Raw genomic sequence first — 20,113 nt, 5'->3', positions numbered from 1 at the left:
CATTAGGACTTTTAGCAAGCTTTTGTAGGAACTTAATTACTTCAGAGATATTGCAATCATCAAAATCAAACTCATTATTATCAAAGGGAAGAGCAAATTTGACGCCATGTTGAGTGAGCAACAATCCCCCAATGACAAGAGTGGACTTGGATTCAACTCCAACAACAAGAAGAAGATTACCATGAACAAGCAGAAGAAGGGACAAGGACAAGTGAAGGATCCGGCCAAGATTGTGTGCTTCAAGTGCAAGATTGAAGGGCATCACGTTAGATCTTGCCCTTTGAAGAAGAAGCCACTTGGCGAGAAGAAACAAGGCAAGCGGCCTCAGGATGGATCTCAAGGTCTACCTCAAGATGGAGCTCATGTTCTACCTCGAGTTGAAGGAAGGCCGCTACCCAAGAAGGATCAAGCCAAGGCTCCCGTTGTGGAGAAATCAAGTGAGAAGAAGGATAAGAGAAGGACATGCTACATATGTCATGAGAAGGGCCACATCTCCTCCTTTTGCACTATTGGTAACTCATCCAACCCTATCTTGATCGATGGTGCTTATTCTCTTCGTAAGGATAAGGTTGACAATGTGTTTGCCAAATATGTTGGCACTCAAAGTGGTTTCGTAAAAAGAACCATTTGGGTTGCCAAGCCTATTGTGACTAACTTCTTAGGACCCAACTTAGTTGGGGACCAACAAGCCAAAATTTGATCAATAGGTAGGATTGGAGGGCATTGGAGACTTGACTAGTTCATGAAAAATTAAGGGGTCTTCATCATTCTTATTTCCTCAAGTCAAGTCATTGGTTAATATTTCTTTCATCCTTTATCCATGCTCCTCCTTGCGGTAACGAGACCTCAACTCCTTTACATTGAAAGTTACTCGCCCCCTTTGACATGTGTTGGTTTTGTACCTTGCATGTGGTTGTGTATGTTGTGCCTCCTACTTGCTTATCTTGCTATCATGCTTATATATGTTGGGTGGTACATCATGTACAATTGTTCTTATGTTGAGCCTATTGCATCTTGTTGATATCTTAGTTGTTGGCTCGTGTGAGAAATTAATGGACTATCCCATTTTGGGGGAGTGATATGCTTTGTGCATTTCATAATCTCAAAATGTGTGACATGATGAATTAAAATTCTATAATGTCCATTAATTATCTCTAGTGGTTCTTATTTGCCTCTTGTATGAAAAAATCCTTTATCACATTATGGGGGAGTATTATGTTTTGTGCATATTACAAACTTAGAAAATGTGAACACTTGAGGTTGTGTCACATACAATTGATATTGTAGATTATCTTGTTCCTATCTAACATGTTTGCTCAAACGAATTCTATTTGGCCTAAAATGTTTTTATTACCATTCTTTTGGATTTTGTTTGTGAGAGTTTTTCTTGGCATGGTTTTCCACATTGTGTTGCTAGCTCTATACTCTTTGAAAAATCATGTGCTTCAAGTTATGCTAATCATTGCCTTGCATGTTGGTGGAACTAATTGAAGTTCTCAAGAATCTCCGGTTGCATCACGGTTAACTCTTATCCTTTACCATATGCTTTCTTATTTGTGAAGATGATCTTGGATATATTCTCAAACCACCATATGGAAGTATTTCCTAAATAGCTATTGTCCTTGGACACTTGAAATTATATTATGTGGTATATTTTTGGATCATCTTTACATTTGGCTCGTGTGCTCAATTACTTTATTTCTTGCCAATAATTTTTCTGTGTGGGTTTGACTCCCATGTGTCTTCCTTGCTTCTTATGCTCCTTATTTTACTTGAACTTCTTTAGTGTTTTGATAATGTTTCTGATCATTTATCATCAAATGACTTAGCGAAAAAGTTTGAAGGCTTGCTGGGTCTCCTTGACCAGGCAACATGGATTCCCATTCGCGGAAATCCCTCGAAGCCAGGTATATTTGCCGCGAGACAATCTAGTCCTGCCGCGAGATTGCCAAGGACTTCAAAATCACTGATGGCGCCACCTGCTCCTCTGAAAACATGGCACGGAAAATGTTCCTCGTGCCCTAGGAAGCACGGATACTTGGATACATATTTGATACACGATACTATGATACCGTGATACGCCAATTTTTCAAAATCACACATACGGCGATACATTCATATATATTTAAACATTAAAAAATATACCGCAAAAAAAATTAAAAAATAATAGAAATTAAATATGCCTCCTAGGATTAACATGGATGTGGATGTTCTCCTCCACATCCAACATAGATATTTCAACAATTAAAGAATTAAAATTTACCTCTAGAAATCACACCATCTAGTAGTTAGGCTGCATTTTATGTAGTTGTTGTCGTTGTACATGCTCTACCTCAAGCTCCCAATTGAAGGTATGTTTGATGGAAACGTACTAGCACTAATCATTGCTTATCTGAATGGAGAAGGAATGAATTCGAAAATCAAAATCAATGGTGGGTGAAGCCATGAATGAAGATGGCCAAAGGGAAATAGGATATGGCAAAAGAAGAAGATTCGTCGGTCACTGTCGTTCGATGGGGTGAGGTGGAGTGGAAGGATCAGCGGTAAAAGATGAGTGGACGTGGCTGGCTCAAGTACCCCTCCCCCCGAGTATCCCTTGGGTATCCCTCATGTATCCATAATTTTCTTATTTTTCGTTAATTTAAAAATTAGCATATATGTAGGGGATACGTATTAGGAAGTATCCCGGTATCCCGTATCTAAGCAGTATCAGGAATCATAGCTTGTGCCCAGCTTAGTTTCCGACTGGAAAATATCTGCAGACCGAGACGCGCTGAGATATGATAACATCGCTGAGACGTGACTGGAAAATAGCTTGTGCGTCTTGGGATATGATAACATCGCTGAGAAAGCTTCCGCTTAGCCCTCCAACTGCAGCTGACGAAGAGGAAAATGATGCCAATTCTAAGGACAAGTCTTCCTCGAGCAAGGCGGACGATGCCACCTAGCTCCAACGAGCCCAATTGCAGCGCCGTGCTCTCAATTCGTCCAGCTCCAACAAAACAGCACCAATGCTCCCGGTCACCACCTGCAAAGGAGTCAGCGCCGCCAATAATATCATCCCAAGAGCAGTACCGCCACAGTTACAGGCTCCTTCTACACCACCGTCGCCAGGTCGCCCTGGAGTCGGCCCTAATTAGGGGAACGAAATGACCGTTGCTGCTTCCGATAGTTAGGATGCAATCGACTACACAGAACTCAAGAAGCTAACCAAAACTAATCTTATCTCTAACTCAGGCAGGAATAGGAAAATAACTTGACTCTAATAGCTGGATCGTTGCACCTCCTTCCTAATGGTGCTTGTTATGCTGGTGGTCCCCACCCAATTGTCTTCAAGGACCGTAATAAGGCTGATGTCTCTGTTGTTCACATGTTGTTCCGATGGTCAAGATCTCCAAAAAAAAAAAAAAAAAAGTCCGGTTGATTAGGTCCTCGTATCTTCAGATTTTAGTAATCTATACTTGTAGGCATCAGCGTCCAGAGTGTACACAAGGTGCAAATTGTACACATTATGATTAGGTTCTATGTATAAGAATCTTGGGGTATAATTTGGAACAATATCAGAGACGGAAATAATGTTCAGACACACGATTAGTCCAAATGATTCACATCACAATATGCAAAAGGAGTTCAACATCTAAAATTAGGCGCCGACAAACATATTTAATACTAGTGTTGTCCATATGGCAGCTTGAACTGCATTTGCATCTGAACCCACCAAGTGCCGTCTGGTTGCGGTGTTGGTTGTGCGATCTACCGAGACATTTCTGCAAGCAAACAAAGTTAGTCTGGTGCCCACACATGAATAATAATTCTGGAATAATGGAACATGTAAAAGTTTCTAACTCGAAAACATTCAATTACATTTTTAAAGAGTTTGTCATTCACATATGGAGTCTAATAGCATGTCAGTTAACAACAAATGGCAAATGGAGCTGTTGTATTCGTGATGTTTGGTGGTGTTCAAAGGATGGTACTATCAACACAAGATATACGTGATAGCAAAAAGAGCATTGTTAGAACAGAACCACAACAAAATTAGTCAGTAATTCCTTAGGTTGCCAAAACGTCTTATAAAATGGAATGGAGGGAGTACTATATTTAGTTCTTTCTTCATTGCCAGATACAAGGCCAAAGAAAAATAGATTCCTATAGCATGTCACCTATAAACCATGGCACGATGCTCACATAAGGTAGACACTACTACTCAACAGTATTGCACCAACATAAAAAATGTGGAAATAATATAAAGAGACCTCTGCTGCCCATTCATGGAAAAGCTGACAAAATCATGTCTCACAATTTGTGTATGACTTAAACAGTACAAGTTAACTTAAAAGGTGTAAAAATTATAACAAAATTTTACCCAAAGATGAATCGTTTCAACATTAGAAACACTGAACGAACAAGACCGGTATGCTGGGAAGATCAGTTACTTTTGTTGACAATCACGTGATCATGTTTTTGGCTGCATATGATCCCAAGCTTCAAGTTGATAATCAATTCAAGTGAGAATTAGGCTCACAGACTAGAAAGCAGGAGCTATTGTATCTAACTCTTTGTGGAAATTATAAAAAAAAATTATCAGATCAAAAGCTGAATTATTGCAGCATTGTTACTAGACAAAACCAACTATATAAACACCAAATGAACAAGTATAGAACTAAACTAATGTTTTCTACTTCTTTTTTCGATAAAGGGCGATTTCATTACTTAAAAGGTTTAAGTATTACACCCGGCCTCTGCATAGCTAAGATGCACACAGCCGCAACACAAAAAGCAGACAATTCCATGTTTGACCAAACGAAAAGAAGAACGCAGGACGCAGCCTGGAATACTAAGGTATCGGTGGAGCAATCCTGAGACTATGCCGCCACCCAAGTAGGGAAATAAAATCCTTCGCCGTGTCCTCCAACCGTGTACACACCTCCGTAAAGAGGTCGCGGTCCTCCATACGCTGCAGCAACGACCATGAACGGAGCAAACTGGTGCACCGGTAGACAACCTGCAAAAGATTAGCATTTGTGTTATTAAAAACCTTGTCATTTCTACATAGCCACAGCGACCAAATAACAGCAATCGCTCCCACCCTAATAAGTGTTTTGTACCTATGGTCCACCCCATTAAGCCAATTACCAAAGATATTGGGAACGCTACGTGGTGGATATAAGGTAGAACTCATTTGGATGATTGACCATATAGACTTTGCAAACCGGCACTGGAAGAATAAGTGTTTGATTGTCTCATCTTGATGACAAAAAACACACGATTTACTTCCTTGCCAGTTGCGTTTAGCAAGGTTGTCTTTAGTAAGAATGACCCCCCGACGAAGATACCAAGCAAAGACCTTAGTCTTCAGAGGTATCTTCATCTTCCAAATTAGCTTATTATTAGATACCGGCTCGACGGGTTGGATCAAGGCCGTATACATGGATTCAACTGAGAATATTCCATTCTCATTTAGATTCCATCTAAAAACATCTGGCCCATTTGTCAGCTGGATAGCTTCCAAACGCTGCAATAGGGTATTCCATGATGCTAGCCTTTGTCCATTAAGATTTCTTCTGAACGTCATATTAGGTGGAGAAGACTCCATTACCTTGGATAAGGTATCACCTTTATGACGCACAATATTATATAAGGCTGGATATTGTTGTCGGAGAGGGTAATCTCCAAGCCATTTATCCTCCCAAAATCTTATTTGTGTCCCATCATTGATCAAGAAAGATCCAAATGGGAAGAAGTATCTCTTCGTCGCCATCAGGCCAGCCCAAAAGTGTGAATCCCCAGGTTTCCATGAGACCTGGGATATTGCCTTTGAACCAACATACTTTCTCTTCAAAATGGTTTGCCACACCCCTTCTTCAGTGAGTAGTTTAGCCAGCCACTTCCCAAGCAGGGCCCTGTTCTTAACCTGAAGGTCATGAACACCGAGCCCTCCTTGATCTTTCGGCCGACAAACAACTCCCCACTTAGTAAGCCGGTATTTTTTTTTTCGCTATCCCCTTGCCAAAAAAATCTTGATCGCAAATAATCTAAGCGACGCAAGACACCTTTTGGGATTTGGAAGAATGATATCATATACAGTACCATATTGGTTAATACTGAATTAATGAGTACCAATCTTCCACCTAGGGATAGCAATTTACCTTTCCAACTACTTAACCGTTTTTGCAATCTTTCCTCGACATGTTTCCATTCTGCCAACGTAAGTCTCCGGAAATGAATCGGGATACCTAAGTATGAGATAGGAAACTGGCCCAACCCGCAGCCAAATAGTTCGGCATAAAGGTTTGCATCGTCTTGGGCCTCACCGAAACAAAACAATTCACTTTTATGGAAATTAATCTTCAATCCCGATAGTTGCTCGAAAGCTGATAAGATCAGCTTCATATTTCTTGCTTTATCGAGGTCATGTTCCATAAAGAGAATCGTATCATCGGCGTATTGAAGGATAGACAATCCACCATCCACGAGATGGGGAACCACTCCTTCAATTTGCCCATCTGCTTTAGCACGCTCTATCATGATCGCAAGCATATCCGCCACAATATTAAACAGAATAGGGATAGCGGATCACCTTGCCTTAAACCTTTTTTGTTTGAAAATATCTACCAACGTCATCATTGACTTTAATGGCGACACTTCCTCCAAAAACAAAGTTATGAATTAGAGCTCGCCACTCCTCGAAAAACCTTTCATTCGAGGGTTTGCTGAAGGAAAGACCACTTAACTTTATCATAGGCCTTTTCGAAGTCGATCTTTAGGATAACACCACTCATCTTTTTACGATGTAACTCATGAACTGTTTCATGCAAGGTAACAACCCCATCGAGGATATATCTTCCTTGCATGAACGCCGTTTGAGTAGGGCGAACCACGTGGTCGGCTACAGAATTAAGCCTAATAGTAGCTGCTTTTGTAAAAATCTTGAAACAAACATTAAGAAGGCAAATCGGCCTATATTGTTGAATCCTTTCAGCCTCATTAACCTTAGGCAATAAAATGATCTCTCCGAAATTTATACGGAAGAGCTCTAGTTGGCCCACATGAAGCACCGCAAAAAGATCCATCATGTCCTTTTTGATTATGTCCCAGAATGTCTGATAAAACTCTGCTGGGAAACCATCCGGACCTGGCGCTTTGTTGTGCTCCATTTGGAAAATTGCTTTCTTTACTTCCTCCTCCGAATATGGGGCGGTAAGAAAAGCATTTTCCTCGTGAAACTTGAGGTATGTCATCTATCCGGTTCTCATCCATTGACAGATTACATTCCTCAGGTTCACCAAACAGGCCTTTGTAATAATTTGTAATATAAGATTTGAGCCGCTCGTGACCTTCGATAGTGCCCTCTTCTTGTACTAAAGAATGAATAAGTTTCTTCCTGTGTCTGCCATTGGCTACACTATGGAAGTATCTTGTATTCGAATCTCCCTCCAGAAGAAATTGAGCTTTCGATCGTTGATACCACTTGAGTTCCTCCTCACGGAGAATCCCAGCTAACTTTGCATTTGATTGACTTTTCAGTTCAATTTCATGTGTAGTTAGTGGTCTCACCTCCGCTAGAGCCTCAATATCATCTATAATTGAAGACAATTGGAGCTTCTCATTTTTTAGCTGCCCAGTCATGTGTCTTGCCCATCCTCCAAGGTATCTACGCGTAGCGCGTAATTTGTTATTCCACCTTTGAATAGGGTCAAGGCCAGCAACCGGTTTCTCCCATACTGTCCTCACCAGATCGACAAATCCTTCCCTGTTGAGCCATCCAAGTTCAAATTTGAACGGACGTTTGCTCAAAGGCCTATGATTGCCAGTGGTGATTAGAATGGGAGCATGATCCGATAAAGACTCAATACGAGGTAAAGCGCGTACAGAAACCATAGGGTATTTCAATTCCCATTCAGAATCCATTAGTACGCGATCCAACTTCTCATATGTAGTAGGCGAAAGGGAATTTGCCCAAGTGAATTGCCTGCCACACATTGTAACCTCTCTCAAGTCCAGACTATCGATGACAGCATTGAACATGAAAGACCAATGATGGTCGAAATGGCCTCTACTCTTCTCATGAGGAAATCGTAACAAATTGAAATCCCCCCCAATAATGATTGGGTGTGGATTATCCTTTGTAAGATTAACCAATTCACGAAGAAAAGCAGGTTTAAATTCAGGTTGAGCAGCCCCATAAACTGAGACCAAACTCCACACGAAATTGTCGGTCCTATTGCGGATATGGAGCTTTATATGATAGTCTCCACCCGAAATATGCAACACTTCCATGGAGGAGTCACGGACCCCAATTAACATGCCCCCAGAACGACCCCGCGGTGGTCGGGAGACCCAAGTAAAGTCCACCCCGCCAGAAAGGCGTTGGAGCAAACTTCTTGAGAAATCCCTTCTACCGGTCTCTGAGATAGCAATAAAATCTAAAGAATGATCACTAATGCATTCTGCAATGTGCAAGTGTTTAGCCAAGTCTCGAAGACCTCTGCTGTTTTTAAACATGCCATTCATTAGGAAACAACAGTTGATTTTGACACCTTAGCCTTCTTAGAGGGTCTAGCAGTCTTTTTTGTGGAGGAAGATTTAGATTTTCGGCTGGAAGCTTTCAGATCATAGACTGAGTTAAGCACCGCCTCATCCAAACCCACCTCAGATACCTCTCCAACTAGATGAGAAAGGAGCTGATCATCTGTATCGGAATACAGCTCATCCTCATCTACAGGTGAGATATCCGGCTTACTAGAAACCTTAGGAGTGACTTTTAATCGATCAAACTCCATATGTCTCAAAGCATTAGCCGACACATTGACCGTACCCACAGAAGAACCCAAAGAAACACCTACACTATTGCTGATAATCATGCTCTCCTGTTTTGGCAACAGATGATACAATCGGCGCCTTCATCAGAGGCAAATACTGAACTTCAAGATAATAAAGTTGTGAGCTTGACTTTGTATTAACATGCATATGAGAGGCTCGTAGAGTAGAAAGCAGGCATGTATTAACTCATAACCATATGTATAAATCTAATAAGTAGCTAGTTCAGAGATTAATTAAATCCATACAACAGACGCCATAAAGACAAAACAAGAGAACATGCATTACCTGCTAATTGAGTAACTAATCAAACAGATACACATATAGCAAAAAGAAAAATGCAAATCACCTATTCAAACACATGTTAGAGATCTGGTGTGTTCACACTTTCAGATTCACCATCTTGTTCGTCATCGCGTACGTCAACTGGAGTGTCTGTAAGGGAAAGAAAACCATAAAAGTTCAAGGAGAAGCTTGATCAATAATAAAGAAAATTAAATGTGCAAACACAGTTTAATTATTCTTTCAATGAAAGGTAAAGTAGATGAGATTATCTATTGTAATTGGAAATAATATATGTGCTGAAAGAGCATTATATCTGCAGAGAATGCTTAGCTTAGCATGGTAAAATCATCTAAAAATAGGTAAAACCGCTAGCTATTTGTCTCAACCTTCTTGAACTCATTATGCTCAGCTAGGAGTATTTTGGTCACACGTGCCTTGGCTAGATAAGGGGCCTTCTCCTGCAACACAGATCCATCTATGTATGTATCAACAACAAATCAGAACAGCAAAAGTTACAGAAGATTAAAAGCTGTCTTACCGAATCGCTAAAGAATTTCCAGTTTTCAGTGGCTTTCTTTCGAATCTGAGTTTTACGAGAAACAAATTATCAATTCATCCACAAAAAATGGAAACAAATCATTATGCCTGCTGATAGAGGTAAGGAGGCGTTGAAGGATCGAACTTACAGCATGTACGGACGGCTTGTCATAGACGCCAGGGAAGTTGTTCATCCAAAAGATATCCCTAACCAACCGAATCATGGTCAAATAAATCAGCACCGTCCAGAAAAGCAAAAAACTGAACAACAATCTGAATAACCATGGAGGATATCATCTCACCGGTAGCAGTACAAGGCGAGCAATTCATCCTCTGACATTTCCTCTACAATGCCCATCACCGCCAACCCGCGTGTAACATCAGAAAGGTCATGGGTCTTGGGCTTCTCCGCTCCATTGCTCCTCACCGCCAACCTGCGTGGAGCGTCGAAAAGGTCATGAGTGCACCAAAATTAACCTCTATATGTTGCATCACACAAATAAATCGATTGGATTCTTACTTTCCCTTGGCCTTCTTCCCCTTCCTCGATTGGATTGCATCGCTCTTCGCTGCCGCCCTGCATAGGAATCGAAGGTTATGGAGCCACGGCTCAACGCACCAAAACTATGAATGTCTTTGCATCACAGAAACAAGATTCAGTTCGGATCCTTACTTGCTGTCGGCCTCGTCCGTGACGGCGGCTCCCATGGATGCGATCTGCTTGCAAGCCTTCATGTCTGAACAAAAGGTGAGAACGCCGCGAGGCGAAGCCAGGAATTGAGCGCCCTCTTTGCCCTCAGATCAGCTAGGGTTTGAGGAGATCGGGGCATCAGGGCAAGCGCCTCTTTACCTTTAGAGGATTTGTTATTACAATCTTGATTGAATTAGAAAATCTACTAGTTTGATTTCTTTACTGTTATATTCGAGTTCGTACGTCATCAAATATTTGTCAAAAATTGGAGACATCTTAACCGTCTAATCTTACTAAACGTCTCATGCATTAAATCTAGCCATCCGTGGCCGCAACATCTTCACTTCCCAAAAATATGAAACCGTCATATTGAAAGTGATCAAGCGGTAAGCAATCAGGAACGGAAAACAATCGAATCTAAAAAACTCAGTTTCGTCTCTCCTCTCAGCCGCAGCCTCAACCCTAGCCGTCTCCAGTTTATCGTCCTCCATAGATTGGTTCCCCCTCCTCCGGTCGGTTTCGCCGGCGTCAGGAGGAGTGGGGAACCCGATCTATGTGTGGAGTTTCGAATAAAAGTATTGGTTTCATTAGATTATGTTAGGATTTTGGTAGCCGCCTTCTTGTTGGTTTCCCCTTAATGGAGATGGCATCGTCTGCAATAAGTGATCTTTGGCCTTTCGTTCAGCGACGAGATCTTCTTCCCGTCTTCGGATCTTGCTTCCCCAGATCAATTTTGGATCTTTTGTCATTGTTGCCGCGAGGAGGATTATCCTCGCAGTTTTTGTCCCGGCTGCTACGTCCTCGACAATGGTTATTCGTACTCTCGGCTCTCCATCGACGACGACAAAGCTAGTCGGTTATTATTCCCTGACATACTGGTGTTGGTACTCTTGCCGATGTTGTATGACTGCTTTAATGGTTGCGTGCGTGCACGCAGCCTTGGCATTGCGGTTCAAAAAATTATGTGAGAACTTTCGTCGGTATCTACAGGTTTATGGTTCGTTATCTATTTTTGGCTGCCTTCAGAAGAGTACAAGATTGTGTTCTGGAAGAAGAAAGGAATTGAAGACCTCGAAGATTTGTTACTATCTTTTAGACTTTATTTTGTAATCGTTGGAGTCAGTTCATGTATCTCTACCATGTACTATTTATTGCTATAAATATATGTGGTATTGATTGTCAAAAAAAAAAAGGAACGGAAAACAATCAGCCATGGGATCTCGAAAGGGATGTACATGGAAAACAATCAGCCATGGTATAGCATGCACCATCGTCGTTCTGATTGCTCAATTGTCCCATGGTTGTCCTGCACAAACTTGCTCGGCGTTGTCATTCTCCTTCTCCTATCAAGCGTCCACTGCCGCTGCCATTCACCATCTTCTGTCCAGCGACAAATGCGCGCCGCGGTGGTCATCATCGTCGTCTGCCGGTGGTAATCAAGGTGTCAGCTACTCCATGATATGCTTACAGTTTCCCTAACTGTTGTCTCAACCAAAGTATTAGAAGATCTCCGAGTCGAGCATCTTGGATCGGAAGAGCTTGTCCATCTCCTGAGTCGTGCTGAATGACGCCTCCAGCACCTCCGGCAAGATCGTCTTCCACACCGAGGTCTTTCCCGCCAGGTGGCTGAAGATCGGGCTGCACAAAAATACCATCATCATTAGCTCACAAGTCACAGATTCACGCAAAGCTAACAATCGGAATCAGATGATTCTTTTCTTACATGGAAGCGGGTCACGATGTGAAAACTCTAGAGTCTGCCCGAGCTTGCTTGCTCCGTTTATCATTACCGCGTCAGGCCACACGTTTCCTAGCCCCACTTTGTATTTCAGCGAATATTTGATTTGTATAATCTCTTCTCTAAATACCAGGCCAACCACCTCTATCGTGTAAAACCTGAGGCATGCAGGCCCTCTGGCTCTGAAGTGGCACTGTTTCAACTTTCAACAACCTGGCCACGCGTTTTTTTCTTTATTGGATTCCTGGATCAGGTTCGGTTAAAGAGCACTGTATTGATACTACACACTTTCATTGTTATTTTGTAAATGAGTTACAAATCATTTTAAAATTTCTAGAAAAATTAACAAAAAATGTTGCGCGTACCTCTCAGCGTACTATGTGCTCGCAATGTTGTTACACAAATACATATTTTATTTTTGTCATCTATAAAAAAGATAAATTCAGTGCTAAAAATAGTTTTAATGAGACGTGTCTTCATCTTTTTTCACGACACAAAAAGTGTTGGTTTTCCACGAAAATTGGCATGCACCCATAAATTACCGACATGTATGCACGAATTGTTTGTTTGATTTTTCAAAAATATTTTAAAATGTTTTTTCGAGTGGTAGAAGCATATATATGCACACATAGGATCAAAAGCGTATTTACAGCAAACATAACACTTCAGTAATACTTGCAGAACAATATTTCCTATAACCATGTTTCTATATAAAATTGGTTGAGTTTTGAGTAATAAATTTGTTGTGGAGCTTTGCCTCACAGTCCAAGTTCAAAAGAAAAAACCCTACAACCATTGAGATTCGACTGTTTGGTACAGGTTGGACCTGATGACCAGACGACTGAATTTATTACTCCGTGTACTAATGCTACTCTGGTCAGCAAGATTCATTTAATTTGGTACGCTTTGCATGGACGAAATACACCAGTATTTGCATCGTCTAGTTTGTGTATGTGAATAAATTAATAGAAGCATTAATTGCACATGGTTTAACCTCAGCCACACAATTAACGAGTGCAAGCACGCCCGGGCGGAACTCGTCCGCGTTGGTTGCGATGTGAAAACTCTAGAGTCTGCCCGAGCTTGCTTGCTCCGTTTATCATTACCGCGTCAGAGCCACCATCAATGTGGGTCTCGAGGACGTGCTTGCCGTCAGGGCCGCTGCCACGGACAATGTATGTCACCTGAGTCGTAGGCGAACCCAGGCGAGACACGGAGTCAGCGCCCAGCCCAACCTCCTTCACCAGCGGCAGGTTCACAGTGTTGAGAACCGCCACACGGCCACTGTTGGGGATGTCCACGTCCAGCTTAACCTCTAGGCAGTTGAGTGTCATGTCCTTGCGGTCCTCAGGGACAGGCTCCAGGAGTTTCTTCCCGGCGGTCACCTTGACGATGCCAGAGGCAGGCTGGCTGTAGACGAGCTTGGCGGTGTCATCCTCCTTGGCAGGCATGGCCGACAAACTCCGTGGAGAAGCCAGTGAAGATGCCGCTAGAGCCAGTGAGCTGAAAGTTGGTGAACTGGCCAGGGACTACACAATATTCAGCAGGACAAATATTATATCAACCGACAAGCATAAAAACAATCAAAACAAGGCACATATCGTGAATCTGCAGCACATTTTTTTTCAAACGATCCACCAGGGGGATCGAATTTTCATTATCAGAGAGATAACGAAAATACAGCAGTACTTAGCAAAAGAAGAAAAAGCAAAGGGGGAGATCGCCGCCTAATGCTAACGTTTAAAGAGAATATTACAGATCCAGGATCAACACAAACACAAAAACCCCTGAATATTATGTGAATCTGCAGCACATAAATCACAATTTCTTGCTACACTAGAACAATATCAAAGGGAACTGATCTCGGAGGAGATAATCATCAATTCCTCATTCAAATCTATCTCCAATACTATAACAGAACCATACGAGACTTCAACATAATGAACCACAATCAAATGATAACATGCATGTCTTCTGCTTCTTTACTTCTACGGTCATGCAAAGGGAAAACACATCAGACAGACTACAGTTATGAGTAATGTTCAGAAAAGGGAAAACACATCAGACAAGCAATCATCAATTTTGCACCAGTGTGCGGCAAGTAATTGCAATTCAGTAGTCACTGTTTAAAAACTTTAAACTTCACAACACAAGTTAAAAGTAATACCTGTTTGACAACTTGTAGATACCTTCTATAAACATTGAACAGCTGCCAGAGTTTTTGGAACAAGGCAAAATGGTTTTGCTACATCTACAGGAAAACAAATACAAGAGATAATTAAGTATTATCGTGTGGGCACCTTTGTGCAAAGTGCAAAAAAAAAAACAATGAAATATAGCGCTTGACCTTGGATATAGATATTGATGGTTGTTTGGGTGAAATCGAAGAGGTCATGGTAGATTCACTTTCAGAAGGTCCAGCATCCCGAACCTTGGAGCCACTGGAATTTTTATCTGCTACTTCAGTCTGATTCCATTCTAGACATGAAGCCCACCCAAGTCAGTAGCAACACGAGGCAATAACCAACGTCAATGACCATGTACTGTTAGCCTAATCATAAACAATCTGTGGTGTGGCTGTTTGTGATTACATGCCTAGAGTGACCATCTTATGCATGTTCAAAGCCAATGGCAGAGCAAACAAGAAGGGAATATATATCAACCCCAGGAAGCAACAAAAGAATCTAATAAAGTTCAAAGTGAAGACAACTCAGACGGTAGGGAGAGAGTAAATCACGGCTCATTAGTAAATAATGCTTAAGTTCATGGAAAGTGCACTATAACTTCTCATGTCTCAACCATTTGTAAGAAATTCATACTGTCTGATCATATACATGATCTGTACCTCTGTTTCTTTTTCAGCTTTCTTTGTAGAGGAGCTGTGGCAATCTTGTGGGACTACTTTCTACACATCAAAAAAAAAAAAAAAAAAATGGACGCATCTTGGAGCATGCCGAATACCAGGTGCAACAGGACAAGCCAGCGGGATTGGGTTTTCCTACAGTTCAACCAGTGCGGAGACTACCACAACCTCATGTTGCAACTCTCCACTCTTTCGGCGATGTCACCACTACAGGCTGAGGCGAAATCTCTACTCTTCGCTGCCATCATAACAGGCTTTCTTTTGGCATCGTTTGGATTATTTCCGATCTAGATTCTTTTGGCAAGGAGATGGTGAAAAAAAGAAATATCGTCTGGCTAAATGGAGTGTAGTTTGTCGGCCAAAAGACCAGGGAGGGCTCGGTATACATGATCTAGAGATCAAAAATCGAGCCTTACTTGGTAAATGGCTATTTAAACTTCTTTCAGAAGAAGGTATATGGCAAACGATTCTAAAGAGAAAGTATGTAGGCTCAAAGGCTTTGTCTCAGGTGGTTTGGAGACCTGGAGACTCACACTTTTGGGCTGGTCTAATGGCGTCAAAGAAATTCTTTTTCCCATACATATCTTTCTCCATCAAGGATGGATCTCAGATACGGTTTTGGGAGGATAAGTGGTTAGGTAACACCACCCTTCGGGAACAGTATCCAGCTTTATACAGTATTGTTCGCCACAAATCTGATACCATTGCAACGGTGATGCAAGATTCTCCGACTAATATGGCATTCAGAAGGGATCTTCTAGGCCCCAGGCTAGAATCCTGGAATACCTTGCTGCAACGACTCGAAGGGGTCCGGTTGACGCAGGGATCTGACGTGGTTAGATGGAGTCTAAATGAGAGTGGAAAATTCTCGGTAGATTCAATGTATAAAGCAATAATCCAATCAGATACGCCAGTAATTACTAATAAAAAAATCTGGTCTATGAAGATACCATTGAAAACAAAGATTTTTGCTTGGTATCTTCGTAGGGGGATAATTCTTACTAAGGATAATCTTGTTAAGCGTAATTGGCAAGGTAGTAAAAAGTGTGTATTTTGTCATCAGGATGAGACAATTAATCACCTTTTTTTCAACTGTCAATTTGCGAGATCTATATGGTCAATAACCCAAATAGGTTCGACCTTGTATCCTCCTCAGAGTGTTGCCAATTTTTTTGGCAGTTGGCTCAATGGAGTTGATCGTAGGTATAAAACTTTTATTAGGGTGGGGGCGATTGCCATTATTTGGTCGCTTTGGCTATGTAGAAATGACAAGATTTTCCATGATACTAATTCTTCTTGTTTGCAGGTTATCTACCGATCCACCACTTTGCTCCGTTCGTGGTCCTTGCTTCAGAAGCCAGAGAGCCGAGACCTCTTTATGGAGGTTTCTACACGATTGGAGGACGTGGCGAAGGATATTTTTTCCCAACATGGATGGCGGCGTAATCTAAGGATAGAATCCTCTTAGTTGTCCTTATGTATCGTAGTCCTTCAGTGTTGGGTTTTATCTTTCTTGTGTGAGTGCTACTATGTCACTTTGTGAGTGTGCGGCTGTGTGCATCTTGTTATGCAGAGGCCGGGTGTGCTACTTTAAAAGTAATGAAAGCGCCCTTTATCGAAAAAAAAAAAAAATCATAACAGGCTTTCTGCAGCTAAAAGAGCCTAAGTTTCAGAAAGATAACTTGCTGACTGTCGTGCTACAGTTAACCATCTAAACTGGGATATAAGAGCCTCTATGTCTAAATTCTTCCACAACTCTGCTACGATGGAGCCAAACATACATCACATTCCAAGGGACATCAACGGAGTAGCACACAACTGAGCACACCAAGCTTTTAAAAACTCACGGGCTTTTCCTAATTTCAGTATCAATAAATCACATGGAAATCCTCAGTCCCCTGTAGTTGCTAGATTGCAGGTTCTGTCCTCCCAGCGTTAGTCCTCACATGGAAAGCTCTTTCACTATATCCATGACTTAAAAATCTTATTGGCAAACAGAGCATGATTTGGAAGTTCCCCGATCTGTTAATAAATATAGCATAATTCTATTATTTCTTGCTACGGAAAAATACATCTTGTGAACCAACCCGGCAGCACCTACCAAATACCAAATCATCTTGCCAATATAAAAAGAGATCGGGAATAGAGATTAACTAGTACATCGGCGACAAGGTATGATCCGAGCCCACGCGCCACCAAATCCCTCGCCAGGCATATGCCTTCCTGTATGCCTGTCACGATCGGGAACCAGGGGAATGGGTAGAGCAGGCGGTGGGCGCGCGTCGAGAGCAGATGTGGAAGGGGCGGGGGAGGCATGACATGCTCATCCGGGTCACGCTGCGGCGGGTGCCGGAGCCGGAGCAGGCGGAGGATCGCGCGGGCGAGGCGGAGGACTGCGCCGGCGACCAGGTGGAGGGCCGCGAGGGCCAGGCGAAGTGCTGCGCTGGCAAGGCGGAGGGCCGCGCGGGCCAGGTGGAGACCCGTGCTGGCGAGCCGGCAGATGGCCGCGACGGCGAGACGAAGGAGGGCGGGGAGGATGGCCGCGTGGGCGAGCCGGTGGAGGGTCTTACGGCCTTACGGGTGAGCCGGAGGAGAGCCTCACGGGCGAGCAGGCGGAGGGACAGGGAGGAAGGTGAGGGACATTTTTCATTTGAGAGGATGATAAGGGTGACGCCACAGTGGTCCTTGATTTTCATTCACGGGATTTTTTTTGCATGGTAATACGATTCTCATTGATAAATAAAAGACGAGATACAAAGTACGTATGCACCGATCTTACAGATCTGGAAAGATAGGATAAACCTATGTGATAAACCAACGCATATCCATCTTCTTCAACACCACCGTAGCAGCCACCAAGGAAAAAATGGACAGATCACCTCTTCACCTGAGCTCGACGTGGCTCCATCGCTGATCATCAGCTTTTCGGACCTCCAATGTAGTTTGCCATAGGACAAACCATTGCCGTTGAAAGAATCAGACCAGGGCAGCATGTCCCTGGACACGCCATCGAACTTCAGCACTGGCACCCTGATACATCCAAAACGTATCTACTTTCCCGAACACTTTTGCTATTGTTTTGTCTCTAATTTGTGTATTTTGGATACAACTAACACGGACTAACGCTGTTTTCAGCAGAATTGCCCTGGTGTCTCGTTTTTGTGCAGAAACTCAACTTTCAGGAAAATCCCCGGGATTAATTCCAATGGGCCTATTTTCACAGAAGAATAACGGAGCCAGAAGACAGAAGGAGGAGGGGGCCACGAGGCAGCCACCCCACCAGGCGGCGCGGCAGGCCCCTGGGCCGCGCCAGCCTATGGTGGCGGCGCCTCGGGTAGCCCCAGGTGTCTCCCTTCCGACTACTTAAAGGTTTCGACCTAAAAACGCACGGGGGTTAGACGAAATCGCCAGAAGACATCCAGAACACCGCCGCCATCGCGAAACTCCGCCGGGACGGGGAATTGGAGGAGATCATCGCCATCATCACCACCGACGCCTCTCCATCGACCAGCCATGTTTCCCCCATCCATGTGTGAGTAATTCCCCCGCTGTAGGCTGAAGGGGATGGTAGGGATTGGATGAGATTGGTCATGTAATAGCATAAGATTGTTAGGGCATAGTGCCTAGTATCCGTAATTGGTACTTTTATGATATTGTTGCAACTTGTTATGCTTAATGCTTGTCACTAGGGCCCGAGTGTCATGATCTCAGATCTGAATATGTTATCAATTCATGATGATATTCATTGCTTTATGATCTTACCTGCAAGTTGTATACACATGTTGCTGTCCGGAACCCGAGGCCCCAAAGTGACAGAAATTGGGACAACCGGAGGGGAAGGCGGTGATATGAGGATCACATGTGTTCACGGAGTGTTAATGCTTTGCTCCGGTGCTCTATTAAAAGGAGTACCTTAATTTCTAGTAGATTCCCTAGAGGCCCGGCTGCCACCGGCTGGTAGGACAAAAGATGTTGTGCAAGTTTCTCATTGCGAGCACGTACGACTAAATATGGAACACATGCTTATGGATAGTTTAGTACTTGGATACCGTTTTATTATTATCTGCAAATGCCCTACCTTGATTGTTACATGAGTTTTCTCATCCATGCAGCGCCCGTTCATCTATCCCTGTGCCTACAGTATTTTAATCTTGCTGTTTACTATAATCACTACTGCTGTCTTTGTTACACTGCTGCTGATATTTCACTACTGCTACTGCTATAAAACTGTTACTACTGATAAACTCTTGCGAGCAAGTCTGTTTCAGTGCGGCTGAATTGACAACTCCATTGTTAAGGCTTACAAATATTCTTTGGCTCCCCTTGTGTCGAATCAATAAATTGGGTTTTACTTCCCTCGAAGACTATTGCGATCCCCTATACTTGTGGGTCATCAAGACTATTTTAAGGCGCCGTTGCCGGGAGCATAGCTTTATTTGCAAGTTCACTTGGATTGATATTGTTCGCTGCAAATTCTCCATCATGGGTAAACCTCGCGATTCTAAAGTCGCCATATTACCATCCACAACAAGAAAAGGTACAACTCTGAGTACCTCTGCTGCTCTTGATTCACCATCTGTGATAAGTAAACTTGTTTCACCACCACAAGCTTCAAATGCTGGTACTTCTGCTGAATCTGAAAATTCCTCTTATAATTTTGATGATGCTTCTGATGTGCTTGATAATGATGGTTCATTAGGATCTTTTCTAGATGCTACGATTGCTAGGTCTAGACAAATTGAAAGTACTGAAACTCCCAATGAAAATACTGCTACACCTGTTAATTCACCTGAGTCTGTTGAATACTCTAGTGATGATCTTGATGAAGATTATGTAGAACTTGATGATGATTTCATTGATAAATGCAATGCTACTACTGGTACAAGTAATATTAAAAAGCTTCTTGCACAACATACTGTTAGATATAAACTGTCTCCTGATCCTAAATTTGCCACATCTCCTATAAACATTAAGGATAAGGATTATGATTTTTCCCTTGATTTATCTCATATATCTATTGTTGAGAAAACACCTTTTTGTGGTACTTAAAAAGAAAGTGTTGTAGAACACATGATTGAGCTGTCTACTCTGAGTAGCTTGTTTTCTGATGATGTTAAGAAGCGTACTTATTTCGTTGCTAAAATTTGTCCTTTCTTGTTAAAGGATGATGCTAAAACTT

The 20,113-nt window shown here is 42.4% G+C and overlaps 2 protein-coding genes across 2 annotated transcripts; both read right to left on the bottom strand.

Annotated features, from left to right (window-relative positions):
• Nucleotides 1-3,500: 3,500 nt before the first annotated feature.
• LOC127299158 (uncharacterized) lies at nt 3,501-10,511 on the bottom strand. Its single transcript, XM_051329074.2, has 8 exons — nt 10,316-10,511; nt 10,163-10,219; nt 9,945-10,076; nt 9,792-9,849; nt 9,644-9,688; nt 9,492-9,563; nt 9,170-9,255; nt 3,501-3,767 (listed from the first exon to the last, which is right to left on the bottom strand). Exons 1-7 carry the CDS (start codon nt 10,375-10,377, stop codon nt 9,202-9,204), a joined length of 480 nt encoding a protein of 159 aa, XP_051185034.1. The 5' UTR covers nt 10,378-10,511; the 3' UTR covers nt 3,501-3,767; nt 9,170-9,201.
• A 1,321-nt stretch (nt 10,512-11,832) lies between these two features.
• LOC127303327 (uncharacterized) lies at nt 11,833-14,283 on the bottom strand. The gene is made up of 3 exons (XM_051334069.1): nt 14,239-14,283; nt 13,137-13,600; nt 11,833-11,971 (listed from the first exon to the last, which is right to left on the bottom strand). The coding sequence occupies exons 2-3, from the start codon at nt 13,520-13,522 to the stop codon at nt 11,833-11,835; spliced, it is 525 nt and encodes a 174-aa protein (XP_051190029.1). The 5' UTR covers nt 13,523-13,600; nt 14,239-14,283.
• Nucleotides 14,284-20,113: the final 5,830 nt, after the last annotated feature.

The sequence above is a fragment of the Lolium perenne genome, chromosome 5, assembly GCF_019359855.2.
Source record: "Lolium perenne isolate Kyuss_39 chromosome 5, Kyuss_2.0, whole genome shotgun sequence".
Classification (NCBI taxonomy): Eukaryota; Viridiplantae; Streptophyta; class Magnoliopsida; order Poales; family Poaceae; genus Lolium; species Lolium perenne.
This window is presented reverse-complemented; position numbering and strand designations above follow the sequence as displayed.

Bases quoted from the DNA above. Each gene is read 5' to 3' on its own strand.
- LOC127303327 (XM_051334069.1), bottom strand. From the start codon at position 13,522: ATGCCTGCCAAGGAGGATGACACCGCCAAGCTCGTCTACAGCCAGCCT. The intron at 11,972-13,136 runs GTTTTCACATCG...ATTTTTGTGCAG, and splicing joins AAGCTCGGGCAGACTCTAGA to CCCGATCTTCAGCCACCTGG.
- LOC127299158 (XM_051329074.2), bottom strand. From the start codon at position 10,377: ATGAAGGCTTGCAAGCAGATCGCATCCATGGGAGCCGCCGTCACGGAC. The intron at 10,077-10,162 runs GTAAGAATCCAA...CGCTCCACGCAG, and splicing joins GGGAAGAAGGCCAAGGGAAA to GTTGGCGGTGAGGAGCAATG. The intron at 9,689-9,791 runs GTAAGTTCGATC...CGTAAAACTCAG, and splicing joins ACAAGCCGTCCGTACATGCT to ATTCGAAAGAAAGCCACTGA.